General features: G+C 36.5%; 1 protein-coding gene across 1 annotated transcript in view; it reads right to left on the reverse strand.

Annotated features, from left to right (window-relative positions):
• Nucleotides 1–251: 251 nt before the first annotated feature.
• The window catches only part of LOC135153124 (E3 ubiquitin-protein ligase Su(dx)-like), a 51962-nt gene continuing 30639 nt past the window's right edge, over nucleotides 252–21574 (reverse strand). The window contains exon 4 of the mRNA XM_064094861.1: nucleotides 252–4603. Coding sequence (XP_063950931.1) covers nucleotides 4387–4603 — 217 coding nt within the window. The 3' untranslated portion in view covers nucleotides 252–4386. The remainder of the gene's footprint in view (nucleotides 4604–21574) is intronic.

Below are 21574 nucleotides of genomic sequence, written 5' to 3' on the forward strand. Positions count from 1 at the left end.
CAAATATCTCCAAGACCTTATTTCCCTTCGTTCTTCCTCTTCTGCCAGATCCCTACGTTTATCATATTCCAATAATTTAATTCATGGCCCTCGCACTAAGACCCGATATGGTGCATTTTTTGTAATTGCTCCCACCCTCTGGAATAAACTCCCAACTCATATCCAAAATGCTCCCTCCATGGAAATTTTCAAACCGTCACTTAAAACTCACCTTTTCTCAAAACTTGTTTTCTTTTTCTTTTTTCTTTTTTAATAGATTGATTGTATATTATTATAATCTGCCAACCTGTGCGCTTTGAAACACCAGTATAAAGCGCCCTACAAATATTATTATTATTATAATTGAAATGATAATGCAATGCATGTGTGCAATGCTCATCTATTTTTCCCCTGAATATTCCCCCAGAGTTTTGTTTTTCAGTTTTAAAATATATGATTGTTTCCAATAAAAGAAATGAAGCAAAATGGAACATTTATTTCCTTTATTTTCATGAAGTTATTTTGGCAACAATGGGTATAAATACATCAATATACTATATGAATAAGTTTAAGAATGATAAACGATATATCAGACTAATTAAGTTCATATTTTATGGCAGTGCTAGGAGGTCTATAATAGTAGTAAGTTCTACGAAGCCCCATTAGGGACATGGATTTGAAAAAATTATATCGTACGTACGACTTAATATCATGTACATATGAGATAGCGCCAGCAATTTTTTTATATCCATGTCCTCAACATGGCTTCATAAGTAACTGCGCACTATTGATAAGAAATTTCCAACATTAGAAATAACACTTTAGTGACTTTAGACCTCTATCTCTATGAGCCAATTGATGCAATAAGTTCCAACAGAATATGTTGTATCTAGGGTCTAGTCAATTTGTGATAATTTACCTATTTTGGTTAATGTGATATACATCCTAAAAACTTCCACTTATGTCCTGAATGTTTATTAATTCAAAATGGTAATACTTACATGTAACTTACCAGTTAAAACTGTAATTAGTCTGTCTAAGTTTCTTGTTTTCCTTGTGCTTCTTTTTGAGCATGTTTTGTCATATAACACTGCAACCTCCTTTCTGATAAGTTATTTCAGAATCACACCAAGAAAAGTAAGCCTTGCCAGGTAAGGCGAGTTTTCTTATGTATTCTGCAGTCAAAGTATCATCAACAGTTCTCTGTGTCCACTCCCAGGACCACTTGTCGCGAACAGTAGAGTCAATTTCTTAGGTCCTTTAAACTTCGAGGTGGCACATATTACAGCTCAGTAAAATAGGCCCCAATGCGGGAAACCTTAGCCATCTCACCACAAGCAAAGGTAAGACTGCCCTGGCTGTCGGGGCTTATGTTCTTACTCTAATTCTTCTTAAAACAGAAGGTACAAGAGACAGGGTCGGGCGAGGCACCTCGCTTGACCAGGTAATGTCCATCTCACCACACTGGGGTTCGACGGGGTCAAACCAGCTCAAGGAGCTGACAGAGTCGAGTCCACTCGTCTATTGCGGCTAGGGTCTGACTGCCCTTTGCCCGAGCCTGTGAAAACGGGTCTTACGGGGTATCGAGCCTAGCCGATTTAAATGCCGGGGAGAGAGACCACGCCCTGGCCCTGTGACCCGATGACCACTGGGTCGGGCAGACATGGGGAAAACACAACGGATTCAGGGTTCCCCTCCTGACCCAGGGTCCTTGGTCATCCTTGAGGGCATGAGAACGTCTTTCATTATAGGCAACACGGTTTCACCCTCTCTCTCTAGCCCGTCGCAATTGACTCTCACGTTTGCCTTCATACTCACCGCCACTTTGGAAAAACCTCACCTGAGGAAGACTTGTCCATGGCGGTGAAGATGGGGTCGCTTGGAGATGAGTCGGAACTCTTCCTCTCCTATGTTGTTTGTCTGTTTGTCGAGAAGAACACAAGGCAAGAGCGATTTGTGTCTCGCCCACTTATGAAAATAACCAGAAATGTTGTGATTTGCGAGGGCACGCAACAGAATTGTATCGAAACTTCATAGTGAAATGACTGGGATGGAATAACACTTGTCATAAGAGTCTTGCACGTAAACTTTAATGTTGACCTTGACCATCCCATGTGACCTCCCAACACAATAGCATGCAGGTCCCCTAAGTACATCTACCATCCAAATTTGGTTGAAAAGTGATTTACGGTTGCAGAGTTATGTGTCATAAGAGTCTTGCACGGAAACTTCAACGTTGACCTGAAAATGACCTTTGACCTTACCATGTGACCTCCGACTGCAGCATGACATGCAGGTCTCATAACTACATCGACAATCCAAGTTTTGGTGAAAAGTGACTTGCGGTTGCGGGGTTAGGTGTCATAAGAGAGTCTTGCATGTAAACTTTAACGTTAAATTGAAAATTACCTTTGACCATACCATTTGACCTCCGACTGCAGCATAGCATGCAGGTAACCCAAGTCCATCTACCACCCAAGTTTGGTTGAAAAGAGACTTACGGTAGCAGAGTTAGGTGTCATAAGAGAGTCTTGTATGTAAACTTTAACGTTGACCTGAAAATGACCTTTGACCTTACCATGTGACCTCCAACTGCAGCGTGACATGCAGGTCCCCCAAGTCCATCTACCATCCAAGTTTGGTTGAAAAGTGACTTACGGTTGCGGAGTTAGGTGTCATAAGAGAATCTTGCATGTAAACTTTAACGTTGACCTGAAAATGACCTTTGACCTTACCATGTGACCTCTGACTTCAGCCTTATATGCAGGTTCTTCAAGTCCATCTACCTTCCAAGTTTGGTTGAAAAGTGACTTACGGTTGCGGAGTTAGTTGTCATAAGAGAGTTTTGCATGTAAACTTTAACGTTGACCTGAAAATGACCTTTGACCTTACTATGTGACCTCCGACTGCAGCATAACATGCAGGTCCCCCAATCCATCTACCATCCAAGTTTGGTTGAAAAGATACTTACAGTTGCGAAAAAACAGAGGGGAAGGAATAGGGTTGACACAATTGGAAGGGCATGGCTATAGTTTAGCAGGAGATGGCGCTGTTGCACTTTAAATTTGAATACTATATTCAAGGGCAGTTGATGAAACATAAGACTAGCATAAAGGATGTTTAGTAATACTTGATTACTCCTATGTCCAAGTTATATGAATCAGATCCATAAACTTTCAAAGTTATGATGGTAATTCAACAAATACCCCCAACATGGTCTAAGTTCATTGACCCTAAATGACCTTTGACCTTGGTCATGTGACCTGAAACTCAGACAGGATGTTCAATAATACTTGATTAACCTTATGTCCAAGTTTCATGAACTAGGTCCATATACTTTCTAAGTTATGCTGTCATTTAAAAAACTTAACCTTCAGTTAAGATTTGATGTTGACGCCACCGCTGTCAGAATAGTGGCGCCTATAGTCTCACTCTGCTATGCAGGTGAGACAAAAATGGAAGCCATGAAAATATCAGGTTTAGAGATGCCTCTCAGAATGCTTCAGACACTGAAATAGCAGCTGCGAAACTAGTGGATTTTGAGAGACATAACATTCTTGGACATCCCCAGCCTACAACACTACATTTGCACTGGAAATGTGCGTGCTCTAGAACTGTGGTGCAACTACTTTCAACAGCTTTACATGTACTGTAGGTGTTTATATCTATAATGGGAAAAGTGAAAAAAGCAAAGATATACTGTATATATGTATCTGCATAAATCATGGACCCACCTGTTTCTCAAAAAAAAACTCCTGTTGTAAATGTTGGACTCTCCTATTTCTACTAACATTAGTACATGTAAGTTAGTGCCTTTAAATTTTGGGGGGTCATTTTTGACAGGACAAAATACAATGAAATGAAATCTTACATCTGTAAATAATAGTGAAAGAGTCATATGGCCTCTTTCACAGAAAAATTAGGATTTCACTTTTATTGCTTAATCCGTCCAAAATTACAACAAAAAATAGTTGTAAAGAAAATATTTATATTATAAAAAAAAAGAAAATCGTGTAATTTTTTAAAGTAAAGTTTGACATCAAGAATGAATAGATGTCAGGGAACAAGACGGCTGCTCCCAAGAAAATTTTTATTTCCAGCGACATTTTTGATAATTTTGTCTTTATTTGGGTAACTTAATATGTTCATCAACTGGCAAATATAGGGAAATATTGAAAGATAATAAACTTTACCCCCATTTTTATTACAAGTAGAACGATCCAAAGACCAAACCATATGACTTTTATGTGTCCTCACATGCTCCCACACTATAGGCGGCAACTTTGGCAAAGGTGTGATGTTTTCGTTTATCTGAAAACCATTCCCTTTAAAAGGAATTGAAAATAACCTTGATGTTACAGCACTAAATAAAATAACATATTCCATGTCAAATATATTGAACATTTGTCACATTGGGTTTTCTTGTCCCCCTCTTATCTCAAATACACTCAAATTAAATTTTGAAACAATAAAATAATAAAACAATGCAAAGTTCATACCATTGCCGTTATGCTTCGCTAGAAGGGGTAAAAGTTTAACTGAAGCTGTTCCTAAAGTGACATCACTTTTGATATTGAAGTGATTCAGAACCTTAAACTGTAACTCTGCTGTTGGTTTGACCAATCTGTGCAAGGAGATATAAAGTAAACAAGAAATTACATACACATTGTTTAATTAATAAAAATACTTGTACAATGTAAATAACTATATCACTCTTTTTCTGATGGATAGTGTAATATTCATCTCTTTTCCACAAACACAAAAAAAAATTAGGTAAATTTTGACTCATACAATTAGAAGTTTTCAATACACAATACAACAACAAAATCAGGTTCTGACATATGTTATATATCTTTTGCAACGCCTCTGGCAGTCTCGTAATTACATAATTACGTAATTCAATATAGCAACAGTGCTTCCTTTGAAAAACAGCTAATGAATAATTATTCACAGAAGAAAACATTAATAAGATAATAAAATATTATGTCCATTGACCCAAAATGACCTTTGATCGTGATCATGTGACCTAAGGATTGTGCAAAACTATCATTCATACTTGATTACCCTTATGTTGATGCTTCATGAGCATTGCAAGTACCATAAACTTCCTAAGTTATGATGCCAATTCAACACATACTCCAAACACGGCCAGAGTTCATTGACCTTTAAATGACCTTTGACCTTGGCCATGTTCCTGAAACACACACAGGGTATTCAGGGATACACTGCTACTCTTATGTACAAGTTTCATGAACTACATCCATAGACTTTTAAAGTTATGATGACAATTCCACAAATACCCCCAACATTACCAAAGTTTGTTGACCGTAAATGACATTTGACCTTGGTCATGTGACCTGAAATTAGCACAAGATGTTCAAGGATACTTTATTGTTTATTGCTCTTATGTCCAAGTTTCATGAACTAGATCCATAAAATTTCAAAGTTGTGATGACAATTCCTCAAATACCCCCAATATGGCCAAAGTTCGTTGACCCTTAGTGACCTTTGACCTTGGTCATGTGACCTGAAACTCGCACATGATATTCAGGGATACATGGTTGCTCTTATGTTTGTCTTATTTCCAATTCAATTCAATTCATTGACCATTAAAAAGACATCAAAATATTTACAAAAATAACATGATACAAACAAACTAATACAAAATATAACAGGTTACAAATGACTTAATGGTCAGGACCCCTAAGAAGCAAAACTGCTTATAGCCGGGGCCCTACAAATACACAAATATCATAACCGGTAAGAAAAAAAGGTTATAAATAAACACACCCACACATCATCACACACTGCAAAAACACAGAAGATAGAATAGAATATAATAGAATATAAGACGAGATAAAAAAATGATAAAACACAATTACAGGGGGATTGGAGTTGTTTAAATAATTGAACAAAAATGACTTTGATAGTGACTTAAATCGTGAGAGTGTTGTGCTGTTTTTAATGTCATAAGTGAGAGAATTCCATTCTTTCGCCCCAATATATCTGATCAAATTACGAATAAAATTAATTTTAGAAAAAGGAATACGTAAGTTGTTTTGATGTCTGGTAGAGTAATTATGAATTTGAGAGTTTGTTTGAAACATTCGTGAGAAATTTTCTGGAAGGGTGCCTTTGTGAAATTTAAACATAACAAGTGGAATGCCTCTGGCCGTCTCACCTGCATCACGCGATTCAATATAGCAGCAGTGCTGATTTTGAAAACTACTATAACTCGCACAAGATGTTCAGTGATACTTGGTTACTCTTATTTCCACGTTTTATGAACTAGACCAATACACTTATAGAGATATGATGGCAATTCAACAAATACCCCCAACGTGGCCAAAGTTCTTTGACCTTACATGACCTTTGAACTTGATCATGTGACCTGAAACTCGCACAGGATGTTCAGTGATACTTGATTACTATTATGTCCAAGTTTTATGAACTAGACCAACACACTTTCAAATTTATGGCTGTAATTCAACAAATACCCCAATTTGGCCAAAGTTCATTGACCCTAAATGACCTTTGACCTTGATCATGTGACCTGAAACTTGCACAGGATGTTCAGTAATACTTGATTACTATTATGTCCAAGTTTCATGAATCAGATCCATAAACTTTCAAAGTTATGATGGTAATTCAACAGATACCCCCAATTCGGCCAAAGTTCATTGACCCTAAATGACCTTTGACCTTGGTCATGTGATGTGAAACTCATGCAGGATGTTCAGTGATACTTGATTAACCTTATGTATAAGTTTCATGAACTAGGTCCATATATTTTCTAAGTTATGATGACATTTCAAAAACTTAACCTTAGGTTAAGATTTTGATGTTGATTCCCCCAACATGGTCTAAGTTCATTGACCCTAAATGACCTTTGACCTTGGTCATGTGACATGAAACTCAGGCAGGATGTTCAGTAATACTTGATTAACCTTATGGCCAAGTTTCATGAACTAGGTCCATATACTTTCTAAGTTATGCTGTCATTTCAAAAACTTAACCTCAGGTTAAGATTTGGTGTTGACGCCGCCGTCGCCGCCGCCGCCGCCGCCGCCGCCGCCGTCGCCGTCGGAAAAGCGGCGCCTATAGTCTCACTCTGCTATGCAGGTGAGACAAAAATCTATGTATTTAAACGAATTAACTCAAATAAAGGTAACACTTTGTGTTTAACAAAAAGAGGCGCACTTGGACTCATATAATGAGAATTTGTTAACAAACGAACAGCTTTCTTTTGTAAAATAAGTAATTTAGATAAATTTGATTTAAAGGTGTTACCCAAAATAATGTTACAATAGTTAAGATGGGGAAATAATATAGAATAATAAATATTAAGTAAACCGCCGAGGGGCAAAAAATCCTTAAGTCTGTACAGAACTCCAATACATTTTAGAACTTTATTACAAACATGATCAATGTGTTTTATCCATTGCAAGTTTGCTTGGATAGTGAGACCTAAAAAGTCATTACAATCTTTCCTATCAATAGCAATGCCATCAATATTACTTACAATTTTTTTCTTTTTGGAATGGAAGATGATATACTTTTTTTTTCAAGATTAAGTTGTAGTTACATTTGAACCAGTCATTTAAGTTACATAATTCAGAATTAGCTGTAGAAATCAATTTAGGTAAATTAGAGTGAGAACATAAAACAGCAGTGTCTGCAAACAAGGAGAACTTAAATATTTTTGATGAGAAAAGAATATCATTTACATATAAAATAAACAAAAGCGGCCCCAAAACTGAACCTTGTGGAATACTGATATCAATATTCATGTGATTGGATTCGACACCATTGATCACCACATACAGTGTACTGTTTATGATTGGATAAATAACTGGCAAACCACTGCAGTGGAATACCACGAACCCCATAATTCATTTTTATCAAAAGAATGTGGTGATCGATGGTGTCAAAAGCCTTGGATAAATCCATAAATACTCCACAACAAAAATTACCTCTATTTATTCTTCTAAGATAAAATCGGTAAAATTTATATACTGAGAGATGTGCTAAAATCTTTACGGAAACCAAATTGGTCATTAATAAGAATTTTGAACCTATTTAGAAAATCATACAATCTTTTGTGCATCAGCTTTTCTAGAATTTTACTGAATACTGATAATAAAGCCACAAGCCTATAATTTTCAATATTATCCACATTATTTATTCTATATATTGGTATTATCTTTGCAAGTTTTATACTGTCTGGCACGGTTCCTCTAATAAATGATTTATTAAACACATCACACAAAGGATGAACAAAATGATGAATACATTGTTTCACAATTTTTGGAGATATACCATCCGGTCCACATGCTTTATTAATTTTTAGAGATGATGTCAGGCCTCTACAAAAAAAATTCATCACTTGCCCTGTTGGGCAAGTGATAAAAAATTTGCTTGCCTGATAGAAAAAACTGCTTGCCCAATTTTTTTTCAAAAATTCTTTTGCTCTTAATTATTCTTTTCTGTCATGGCTGAACTTGATTTACTGGCGCTGCCCTTGGCATTTCTTTTTCTTGACTCTTGTTTAAGTTGTTCAGGGGCCCGTTTCATAAAGGTACAGCGTCAGCGTCAAGTCCCAAAACAGCGTCAAATTTTCACTTGCAGCGTCAAATTTAATATTTGACGCTGCAGCGCATTTCATAAAAAGTTGACGCTCCAGTAGGAGCGTCAACTTTTTACTGGAGCGTCAAATAGGGTTAAATATTCGACGCTGGTCATGGGGGAGCGTCAAGTTGACACTGTAAATGGTTTTTCATTGTTAAGAATGGCGTCCGTTGTGCTCAGGCATGCCCAAAGGGCTCTTACAAGAGAACGGATATTTAGAGCAATGTCTGTGATAATAATGCTACTAAAGAATATATTAAGGAAATGCTTTCTAGTAGAAATGCTGTGTTTTTTTTTGGGGTCCTACCTACAAAAAAAAATGTTAAAAATTTCCTCCGAAACAGCGAATTTTTCAGTTTATCCCAGGGCAGGCCAAGGAAAAAAAAAAGGGAGGTTATAGGCAGACTTTAAAAAAAAAAGACAAATGGAGAGGATTTTTTTTCTTGTGGGAAAAAATAGAGGAATGTAGATCTATAGTATTATGTGGAAGTGTTTAATTTAAGGCCTAAATTAAAAAAGCCCTAGGCCATAAAAAAATGATAAATTGTTTTCTTTCTTTTTTCTGTTTCTGACTTTCTAAAAAAAAAAAAGTTGTGGCCATTGTTGAATCCATTTACTGAATGGTTATTCGACGTTGAAACCGATAACTTAAAAATAATTACCATTATGAACAAAAATCATCTTTTAAGGTCATTTTCGATGTTTCATGCATAAGTAGAGCCTACAAATTTACTTGCTTCAGGGTGATTTTTAACAGCACTGCACCAGCAGTGGCCTGCGCCTGCCTTGCATTACCGACACAAATAGTCAAGTGTGGGACTGGGATTACGGTAGAAAATTTGTTGAAGGTGAAATTTCGACCGGCAATGATACATTTTCACTTTTTTCAAAATAATTTTCCCTGGCATAGGGCTATTCAATTCTCTGAAAACATACACAATGGAGAAAAAATGCTATGATTTTTGTATGAAAAATAAATATTTTCTTCTTACTCTCTTCGAGAATTGCAAGCCATCACTCTGCTTCAACAGCTAGTCTTATGCTGCAGACCCTGTTTGCAGCTGCTAAATAATTTTGCCCCGGAAAAAATTAACAAGCCAAAAAAAATATATATATTATCTTTCAATTTTTTCTTCTTCTAATTTTGCTTCTCAAAGGTGGGGGGGGGGCCACGGGCCGGCTGTGCCCCCCCCCCCCCCCCCCCCGGATCCGCCAGTGCTTTCTACCTAAATTTGTGACTTGAATTGAAAACAAAAAACTGGAGAGAAAGGGGATTTCCCCCTAATCAGCCTCGTACATGACTATTCAAATAATTCGCTGGAAAGTCAATCTGACTTTCCAGTGAATGTGCTTTTATGAAATGCAAAGTTGGTAGCATAGCAAGTTGCTAGCATAGCAAGTAAAAGCTGCTATTCTACCAGAGTTGCTATCATAGCAACTTGCTATGATAGCAACTCTTTATGAAATGGGCCCCTGGTCGCCGATCACGACGACAAAAGTCGCCTATTTTAGTCTGACGACTCATTGTTTATTTGGTTTGAAGTTGAAGCCGAGTCCTGGCCAGGGTGAGCAGATTTCACAAAATGAAATACGGGACAATCGACAAAAAAAAAGATCAAGAAAGAAGGCTACACAGTGTTAGACTTGTGAAAAAAATATACAGAATTGGAAGGGAGGATGAACGAAAGAATGAAGGAGAGAAAGAAAAGAGATGAATTGAGAAAAAAGAAAGAAAAAATGAAGTGGAAAATGAAGGAAAAAATAAAAAAATATAAGAAAAGAAAGTTCTAATAAAAGAAGGATGAGAGAGAGAATAAAAATAGATAAAAAGGTTTCTGTCATTCTTTGAATTGAATATAGAAAGAAAAAAAAAGAAAAGGGAAGATGAATAAATGTGTGAAAGTCAAAATAAAGAAGAGAAAGACAAAAAGAAAGTAATAAAAAAGGAGGAAAGAAAGAATGAAGGAAAGAAAATGTTTCCTTCATTCTTGGAAAGAAAGAAAAAAAGAAAGAAGAAAACAGGAAGGAAGGAGGGAAGGAATGAAGAAAGGGAAAGAAAGTATAAGGGAAAAGAATAAGGACAAAATGAAAGAAAGAAAGAAGGAAAAAAAAGAAAAAAATAATGGAAGGAGAGAAAGAACGAAAATAACAAGGCAAACGCCAAGCGTTGTCTTGCCTGCATATTGCAGTCATGAAGAGACTGCATCTCAAAACTACATGTATGCTATATGACTTAAATGGACCTCTGTTAAGATTTTGGCAATCCCACCTCGAAGCTATAGAAAATTATTGTGTGTACAACACAGCAGTGCCAGTCATGGAAAGTTCATTGACCTTTGACCTTAATCAAATTCAACTCACATTCGAACTTGACCTGCACCTTCAAGAGATGGACCTCTTGTTTAAATTTGGCAATCCTACCTCGAAGATATAGAAAGTTATTGTGTGTACAGCACAGCACAGTGCCAGTCATGGAAAGTTCATTGACCTTTGACCTTATTCAAATTCGGCTCACATTTGAACTTGACCTGCACCTTCAAGAGATGGACCTCTATTATGAATTTGGCGATCTCACCTCGAAGCTATAGAAAGTTATTGTGTGTACAACACAGCACAGTGCCAGTCATGGAAAGTTCATTGACCTTTGACCTTATTCAAATTCGACTCATATTCGAACTTGACCTGTACCTTCAAGAGATGGACGTCTGTTATGAATTTGGCGATCTCACCTCGAAGCTATAGAAAGTTATTGTGTGTACAACACAGCACAGTGCCAGTCATGGAAAGTTCATTGACCTTTGACCTTATTCAAATTCGACTCATATTCGAAGTTGACCTGTGCCTTCAGGAGATGGACCTCTGGTATGAATTTGTTAAACCGGTAATCTCTTTTGATACTTTGAAATCTTTAACTTAGTTTTCACTTCTTGGTACCTCAAATATGCATGTAAATGTGAGGATTTAGAGAGAGAGAGATGATTTTTTTTTTTTTTAGTGCAAAATTGGGGGTGGGGTTAATCCACGGGTGCGGTTTATAGTCCGTTACTTACGGTACATGTACATTGGAACTCATGCATGTTAACTACATGTAATTGTAAATAGTTAAGCATGTGTACCAATATGTGCATAAAACATACAAATTGTGACAGCTACAATTTACAAACATGTAAAGTGTAATTTATTTTGAGAGAATTTTGTATTCTGTCCTTTACAAAATGTAGAGTATATACAGATATGTGTACGTACTTCAAAGCTACATGTAAAAAACTTCAAGGCACACAGACAAGGTAAAAAATAAAAATAAGGAGAAGCTGCTACAGTACTACTACTACTACTACTACTACTACTACTACTACTACTACTACTACTACTACTACTACTACTACTACTACTACTACTACTACTACTACTACTGCTACTACAAATCGGACGCATCCGAGAATGAATCAACAATGCTACATATAGCCTACGCCAGGCATTGCTATCCGACATGGGATTTGGTAAAAAATTGTGTAACAAATTATTTGTATCCCTACATATGCAATCAACAAACTTTAAAGGTCTCCATCCTCTGATTTTATGAGGTACATGTAGGTGCAACAAAAGTAAATCAAAAATAACAAAATAATTATTGTTAGTTTTTTTTTAAATATGTCATCTTATGACATAGGAAGCTCAAGATTAACAACTTTTGATATTTCTTTATCTTGACTCGCCATAAGGTCTACAAGACTTGCAAGAAATCATTAACATTGTAAATAGCATTAAAAATAAATATAGTGACTTGTCAACTGACTGTACAGCAAGAAAATATAAGGGACTACACATTGTTGCAAGTTATGTAGCATTGAGGAGTTCTTCATATCATTCGTGACGGATAAATGGGTGTTATCCATGAATAAAAACATTTTAAATCATCATATATGATGCAAATCCACTATGAACTTTTTTCTGAAAGGATAACTATGTGTCAAAATTGAAACTCACGCCATTGCAGTTAAAAATCAACACTCGAAGAGTCTACAAGTCCATTTTCCATGAACAAGCATTCCTTTTATATTCAAATTCAATTCACAAAACAATCTCAGAAATTTAAAATTTTCATTCATATATAATTTGACCCAATTAATATTAATTTCTTAAACTAGAAAATGTGTTGTTTATGTCTTAAAATGTCGACTAGCACACGAAATGCCCATCAAGAACAAAAACACCTTTGTCAATTAATCAACTCATCGACTTCAAAACACGAAAGGCGCACCCAAAAAAACAAAAATTTTGTTCAGTTTGAGGCCCATATTGAAAATATTCCTCTCAAATTTGGGTCCAGAAATCTTATTTGGGCTCTCTCTGATATTAGAATTAAGCTACCAAGATGCTGTGTACATGTCCGTGCAGCTGATTGTATGGGGAATCAATCGGATTCATTCTGATTTTTTTCCAAAAAAAACAAAGGCCGAATCGATGCCGATAGGTACATGTAAGTCAATGAAGCGAGTCCGTCCGAATTTCACAGTTTTTTGGTGCCACTCGTACAGATATCTCATGGAGCGAGAGTAAGTTGTGTGTGGCTTACTGGCTATAGGTCACAGCGTTATGTAACTCTCACACACTGCATTTACACGCAGCTAATGCATTGTCAACGGACTTTGAGCTCAGACTAAAACCCCTACATGTACTTGTACCATGCACAGTTAAGTTCCTTGATTTCTACATTGTATCAAATTGGTACGAGTGTCATGTCCGATTACAGTGGGTGAACTCATCCTAGGCAGAGCTACTCACTAATAATAGGAAGGCAAAACAAACAAAGATGGTTTACAAGTCACTGTCTAAAACAAGGCTATGATCACATACATTGTACATGTACATTGATCATATGATTTGTGAAGCTCTCTTGGTACAAAGGTGACAATTGCTATTAAAGTTTATAATTCAAGTGGTATACATGTACTAGCATTAATTAACCATTTATCCATTTATTATCAATATTTCAGTTCTAATCTCAACTTGAGAACAATACTTTGTTCCTCTACATGTAGAAGTAATTAATCTTGGTGTTTTTAGCAGTCTGGTTGACAAAGTCATGACCTACATTTCAAATCTGTGATTTTCCACTACTGCACAGGTTTCAACAGTCTACATGTGTCATGTGTGTAATGTTTCCTCTTTCATAAATAGACAGACTGTCCTGTCAGGAAGTTGACATTTTAAGGACAATCTTGCACTTGAAATCCACAACAAAATAACCAATTACTTGTACATCAGGCCTGCCAACATTTGACAATTAAAAAAAAAGTGGTCCTAATCACATGGCGCAATTTTTTCTACTTGCTGGCAAACGCAGCTCCCACGCTTTTTAACATACATGTAAAAAAAAAAATCTTTAAAAAACAATGAGAAATTAAAAATTAGAAGTGTTGAAAAATACATTTTGGCACTCTCACACCCATACACACCCCATGCAGGGAAAGTACATGTAGCAGTATATTAAATATATTACAATGAAGAAATCATCAAATTTTTACCAGCTGTTTAAAAATAAAGATGAAATATAAACATTATATGAAATGGAATATCACCAGCATCGAGGCCATAACTGAGAGAATTCTCCCTGTGATTTTAGGCACAAAGTAATTTTTCTGATTGCCTCCCTTACACTCAGCTGCCAGTACATCCGAAAAGGCATCATCACCCAAGTGAGAAAACCCCAGACTCCTACGTTTTTCAGGTGCGTGTCTCCCCCCCCCCCCCCCTCAAAAAAAATAAATAAATATGAATGAGCTCTGAGCTTTTAGAAAAAAATTGAAACAATGGTTTCATTAACCATGCAAAAATGTTACATAGAACAAGAGATTTTATGTATGGTCCTGTTCACAGATAGGATCCACTCCACTCATTACTTTTTCGATTTAGAAGCCCCATGCCAAAAAAAATAAATGTAATAGAGAAATACTATCATTGTTGTTAGTTACAAAAACAAAACTTTTGCAACTCACATTCACATTTTTTACTGAAAATGTGGCATAAAAGCATTGCAAAATTGGTAAATCTCCACGAAAAACATTCATATTTGGATCTTGTGTAGAAAAAATGATGTGCTTTTTTCAAAGGAGAATTTGCGTAAGTCCATTCCTTCATTGAAAAAATTCTTAGAATTGGTACCACTTTTGTGAAAAATTTTGCTGTAAGTTCAGGAGATTGGGTATAATACAAGGTATAGCAGATGGAATCAAGGTCCAGAAGTAATTTTTCATAAAAATTTATATTCTAAAGTTTCAAGAAAAACAAAAATTATAACGTTTAAATGGGTTTGAAAATTTGACACCTATGTTGACAAAAAGTGGACCCTAACCGTGAACAGGACCATATCTCAATTGAAAATAAGTGCATTAGAATTTGTACTTGGTGGTATAGACAACACCCCCCTAAAACTGTTTCCCGCTGACGTCTTTTTTCCATATCCTGTGTATGCAAATCAAAACAAGTGAAAACACACAAAAAAATGAGTTCTCTGCTTTTTCATTGACAAAAAAAAAATGGCGAAACTCAAGGTAAACACGTGGAACGCCTCTGGCAGTCTCGCCTGCATTATGCAATTCAATATACAATGTACCCTGTACAAATGTAGCAGCTAGTGCTGTTGTCTATAGGCCTCATATCGACATTGATGTCGACATACAAAGGATTTTCAATGTTTCCGACATGTCGACATGCACGCACCAACATCGACATGTAAACATAAAATAAAAAGGGGTCTAGCCTAAAGTCACGAGTGTAAAGCTTAGCTGAAAAGTTGGAAGCATTTATCCACAGTAATTGGCGCGATTAAAAGGTTTATTCAGCTTAGCAGCGCATTAAATGAAAAAAGAATACCTGCGAGCTGCGCGGCAGCAGAAATACGTCAGTGCGAGGCCGGCCTGCCCGATTGAGCCACCCTCGATCCCGACGATCGCTCTAGATCTATATCTAGCGCTATAGCGAGCGTAGTGTAGTAGCATTCCCCGTACCCATCCACGGAAATATGTACCCATCGCTATTCACCGTGCTTGATAATACGTTGCTCCTCAATTCATTACTTTTGACATAAATGTGAGCAGCAGCGAACATGTGTTTTTGTCAAAGTTGTGACCGCCGCAATTGAGTGCTTACTTTATATCACGAAGTCACAGAAAACTTCCCTTCCTTCGTTTGGAGATCGTTGCACGAATCGCCGCGGAAGTGATACTGAAATTATCGGTCGATTTTCTTTTTTTTTTTTGGTCAATTTGAGGAGCTTGCGTTTGCAGCACATGTGTACCAGCGTATAATACAAATGATCACTATTGTAATTGGTGATTCTCAAATTGGCTCCGAGTGTTATTGCGCAATGCTTTCGAGACCGGATCGTGGTACAAAAACTTGATTCTCCAGAAAAAAATGTGGATTAATCTGTGATTTTGGAAGTGAATTCACTCTAGCTTAGTGAAAATGTTTCCCGAACTGAGCCTGTATTATAAAGATCTAGATCTAGTGTGGGGATATCACTCGTGTCAAGGTGAATACATTTGATTGAGAGTGTTATGTTCCACGATTTTTTATGTTAGGGAGCCTAGGCTAAATTACAGTCCCTTTTTCATGTCGACATTGTCGATGTCGGGATTAATTTTTAAGCGACATGTCGACATGGATTTTTGTTCCCGACAACAGCACTAGTAGCAGCAGTGCTGCCATTGAAAACAGCTAATGAATAAATTCACAGAAGAAAACACCATATGATGAAAAAATATCATGTCCATTGACCCAAAATGACCTTTGACCATGATCATGTGACCTAAGGCATATGCAAAACAATCATTCATACTTGATTACCCTTATGTCGATGTTTCATGAGCTAGATCCATAAACTTTCTAAGTTATGATGCCAATTCAACACATACAGTACTCACAACACTGCCAAAGTTCATTGACTTTTAAATGACCTTTTATCTTGACCATGTTCCTGAAACACGCACATGGTATTCAGGGATACATTCCGAGGGATACATTCCTGCTCTCATGTCCAAGTTTCATGAACTAGATCCATAAAATTTCAAAGTTATGATGACAATGCCTCAAATACCCCCAACATGGCCAAAGTTTCTTGACTCTAAATTACCTTTGACCTTGGTCATGTGACCTGAAAATAGCACAGGATGTTCAAGGATACTTGATTGCTCTTATGTCCACGTTTCATGAACTAGATCCATAAAATTTCAAAGTTATGATGACAATGCCTCAAATACCCCCAACATGGCCAAAGTTTGTTGACCCTAGGCCTAAGTGACCTTTAATCTTGATCATGTGACCTGAAACTCGCACATGATATTCAGCGATACATGGATGCTCTTATGTCCAAGTTTCATGAACTAGATCCATAAACTTTTCAAGTTATGATGACATTTCAAGAATAATTTGCACAATGGAAGAAATGTCCTGCCGATATTGTGATTATTTTGTTGGAAAAACTGTTAATCATGTGAGATTGTTTACTTTGATTCAGAGTTTGCAAATCTCCTCCCATCATGCAAGCCTGCCACACACCACACAGGCAGGCAGGCCAAGCCACGTGCGACAGCTGGTACATGTACACTGTATGCTAACTTTGCGTGTGTGTGTGTCTGTGTGTAGATCCCAGAAAATCACGGAAAATGGCTTGCAGTTTGAATTGATCTGAGTTAGTTTTTAACTTTGTTTTTTTCTCTCTCTCTTCTGTATTTTTGCTTGTGAAATATGGGAGAACTTTGTCAACTTTGATCTTACACCGAGAAAGGGCATGACCAGTTTTGAAAAAGGGCACGTCGGCCAGGTAGAAAAAAAGGGCACGGCCTTTTTGGCCGTGAATTGATCACTTTTTGTAAAGGCATCACGGCCAGTTATAGGGGCATCGACGGCCTGGCCGTCGATTAATTTTATGGTATACCTTAATTTATGCCCTGCACAAAGCACCACCACATTGGGGATTTTTTATGCATAATTCATTACCGCACTACCTATCGTAATGCACACTCACCTTAAACACAATGCATATTGTACACGATCGAAATTTTAAGAAAACGTATTTTACAAAGAAAAAAAGTAACACCGTATTTTGGGTGAAAAACGTAACAAATACGGCAAAAACGTAACGGTTGGCATCTCTGCATGGGGTTTCAAAGCTTAATTTCATTACCGGTAAATCAATATGCTTTATTTTATTTGAATCAATTATACCAATTTTAGTGCATGAAATACAAATTCAATTCAAATCTTTAAATAAAGCCCTTGAACTACTTATTTTTTTAATTCAGGAATTCTGATAAAATGTATATTAAAAAAAATCAGTATAGAATGTTTTTTTAACCCTAATAAGACTGGGGGGCTGATTCAGACTCACAGACTTTCCTTTTTCGAGTCTCACGCAACTTTTGAGACCAAAATTGTGACCCCCTGGTGTGCGGTTCCGAAATTACGCAACATTCTGAAAGTGTATGCAGACCCAAAATTGCTCAAAAACGTGAATTCGTGTACAAATCCGATGCAAATATATAGTGTCTTTAGCCAAAATTCATAAATGTGTCATTATTTTTCCTTTTACCGATTAAAATGAATTAATTTCACCTTGTTTATGGTCAAAATATAGTCCCTATTTCCATTGAAAAAACAATATAAGACATAAGAAAATAAAAGTGGTGTTGAAATTTTTTAAAGAACATTTGATCAGATACCTTTAAAGAGTTATGTGCCAAAAATGAGCATTTCAGGGGCATTATTTATTAATTAGAGCAAACTTTTGATTTTACGCATAAATTAGCAATGAGATCTATGCAAAATTTGATTTATAGTTTTTTTAGATTATGCCATGGGTAATGTGCGTGCCAATTTTTGTTGTGATCCCGCGATCAACAGCCCAGATCATAAGGGGGGCCCCCTCAGTCTTCATAGGAAACGAAATAGCCCAGTCTATTAATAGAAAATGATTTTTAACTTTTTGTCTCACCTGCATAGCAGAGTGAGACTATAGGCGCCGCTTTTCCGACGGCGACGGCGGCGGCGTCAACACCAAATCTTAACCTGAGGTTAAGTTTTTGAAATGACAGCATAACTTAGAAAGTATATGGACCTTGTTCATGAAACTTGGCCATAAGGTTAATCAAGTATTACTGAACATCCTGCCTGAGTTTCATGTCACATGACCATGGTCAATGGTCATTTAGGGTCAATGAACTTAGACCATGTTGGGGGAATCAACATCAAAATCTTAACCTAAGGTTAAGTTTTTGAAATGTCATCATAACTTAGAAAATATATGGACCTAGTTCATGAAACTTATACATAAGGTTAATCAAGTATCACTGAACATCCTGCATGAGTTTCACGTCACATGACCAAGGTCAATGGTCATTTAGGGTCAATGAACTTTGGCCGAATTGGGGGTATCTGTAGATTTACCATCATAACTTTAAAAGTTTATGGATCTGATTCATGAAACTTGGACATAATAGTAATCAAGTATTACTGAACATCCTGTGCAAGTTTCAGGTCACATGATCAAGGTCAAAGGTCATTTCGGGTCAATGAACTTTGGTCAAATTGGGGTATTTGTTGAATTACCGCCATAACTTTAAAAGTGTGTTGGTCTAGTTCATAAAACTTGGACATAAGAGTAATGAAGTATCACTGAACATCCTTTGCACATTTTAGGTCACATGACCAAGGTCAAAGGTCAATGAACTTTGGCCATAATGGGGGTATCTGTTGAATTACCATCATAACTTGGAAAGTTGATGGATCTTTCTCTTGAAACTTGGACATAAGAGTAATCAAGTATCACTGAACATCCTGTGCGAGTTTCAGGTCACATGATCAAGGTCAAAGGTCATGTAAGGTCAATGAACTTTGGCCACGTTGGGGGTATTTGTTGAATTACCATCATATCTCTATAAGTGTATGGGTCTAGTTCATAAAACGTGGAAATAAGAGTAACCAAGTATCACTGAACATCTTGTGCGAGTTATAGTAGTTTTCAAAATCAGCACTGCTGCTATATTGAATCGCGTGATGCAGGTGAGACGGCCAGAGGCATTCCACTTGTTTATATTTCTTATGTACAGATTTTTAAAACTTTTTTTATTACTAATAAAAATTTTTGGCAATAATTTTCCAATCATTAACAATAAATAAAAATAATGATACAGATACAAATTTTGGCAAGGACTCACATTGGTTTCATACATGAAATCACGTTTTTGAGCAATTCGGGATCTGATAATATGCACTTGTGGTGCATATCATAACTGCATACCCATGCATGCATCCCCAAAATAGTCTTGAATGATATGGCGTGGCCCTGTCGTGTTTATGGATTTATCATATAAATTTTTAGGGGGCCATTAAGGTCCCCTGGAATTTTTAGGGTTAAGGTTTGCTAGCTGATTATCTTATACTGTTTAAAGTACTTTTCTTCATCTTTATGAAGCACAAAGTTTTACCTGCTTTTGTGTGTAGGTGTACCTTAAGAGTATGATGTCAGGTTTACAGTATATTTGTAAAATATTATTGTGCTTGTGCAACACTTCCATTTCATTCAAGTACTTCTATTACTGCTAAATTACTTCTTATATTATATACTGTACATGTATTTGAGCTCATTTTAAATAGTGATCAAAAAGTAAGATTTATTTCATTTGTGTCTTCGGCCTTCGATCTTTGTTTTATACACACCCTACTACAGGTGTATAAAACGAAGAACAAAGTTTTGTATCACCTACTGGAATTCCTAGCTACATCCTGGTGGGCAAGCCTTGAAATAAGCAGCTGCAGACCAGGGGCAATTTTTCACAAAAAAATTGCCCCCGGCGCACTGGCTTTTTACAGGAACCGGGGGCAATTTTCAGGAACCAGGGGCAATTAAAAAAAAAAGAATATAACGGTGAACCACACTGCAAATTTGTTTATAATAAGCGCAGCTCCTGCAATTTTTTAATTTACATGAATAGCATGCTAAGTAATAGGCTTATTCAAACATTTAAGAAATCTGATTTAAATGTTTAAGTGTGTTTTGACACCCTCACTCCACATCCCCTTTACAACCACACACACATGGGCTTATTTACTTTTCAGTTTAATGAACCACTAACAATGAACCCCCCAAAAAAAATCGAAATAAATGAATAAAATCAAAATATAAAGAGAGAGAGAGAGAGATGGAGAAAGAGAATTCAGATCAAATAATAATAAATTTAGAAGAAATTTTTTTTTCAAGGTTTTCTTTTCATGGTTAGAATCATGGGTGTGGGTGAGTGTTTGTGTGTGATTGTGACTGTGATGTGCACTTGGATTGCATATAAATTATGTTAAAGAAATGAAGAAATGAAATCAAAATCTAACTCAGTCTATTCAAATTCCAGCACATACTGTAGCCACAGGCTATGTACATGTATTGTAGGTTCATGTACCTTAAAGTAAAACTATATTGAAAATCGTAAAAATGGAGAATCATATATCAAATTAAAGGAGAAAATAAGGAGAACACGATGGTGTAAATCATTTATCATGGAGACCGATGGAACTCAGTTAATTGATAGTTTAAAGTTCTCTCTCTGAATGCTTCAAACACGCAGAATTACGTCCGCGAAATTGGGGATTTTTTATGACGTCACTTTCTGTACGAGAGGCGTGATTGGCTCTCCAACGTGAAGCTCCACTTGCATGCAAAACCTGTTGCGAGGGTACGTTTTCTCCACATTGTCACTGAATACTTCGATCCCGAAATGAAAGAAAACCCAGAATTTTATCTAGATTTGGATTTTCAAATTGATGATTATGAAGATGAAGAGAATGATGATGAAGTTTCTAGCTCTAGAAAAACAAAGTGACGTGGATAGAGGTATACATTAGGGGAATTACGCCGGTGATTATGAGTCGGACAATTCAACTTGCATGCCGATTCGCTACCAACACATGCAGC

Source organism: Lytechinus pictus, chromosome 2 (assembly GCF_037042905.1).
Source record: "Lytechinus pictus isolate F3 Inbred chromosome 2, Lp3.0, whole genome shotgun sequence".
In the NCBI taxonomy this organism is placed as follows: domain Eukaryota; kingdom Metazoa; phylum Echinodermata; class Echinoidea; order Temnopleuroida; family Toxopneustidae; genus Lytechinus; species Lytechinus pictus.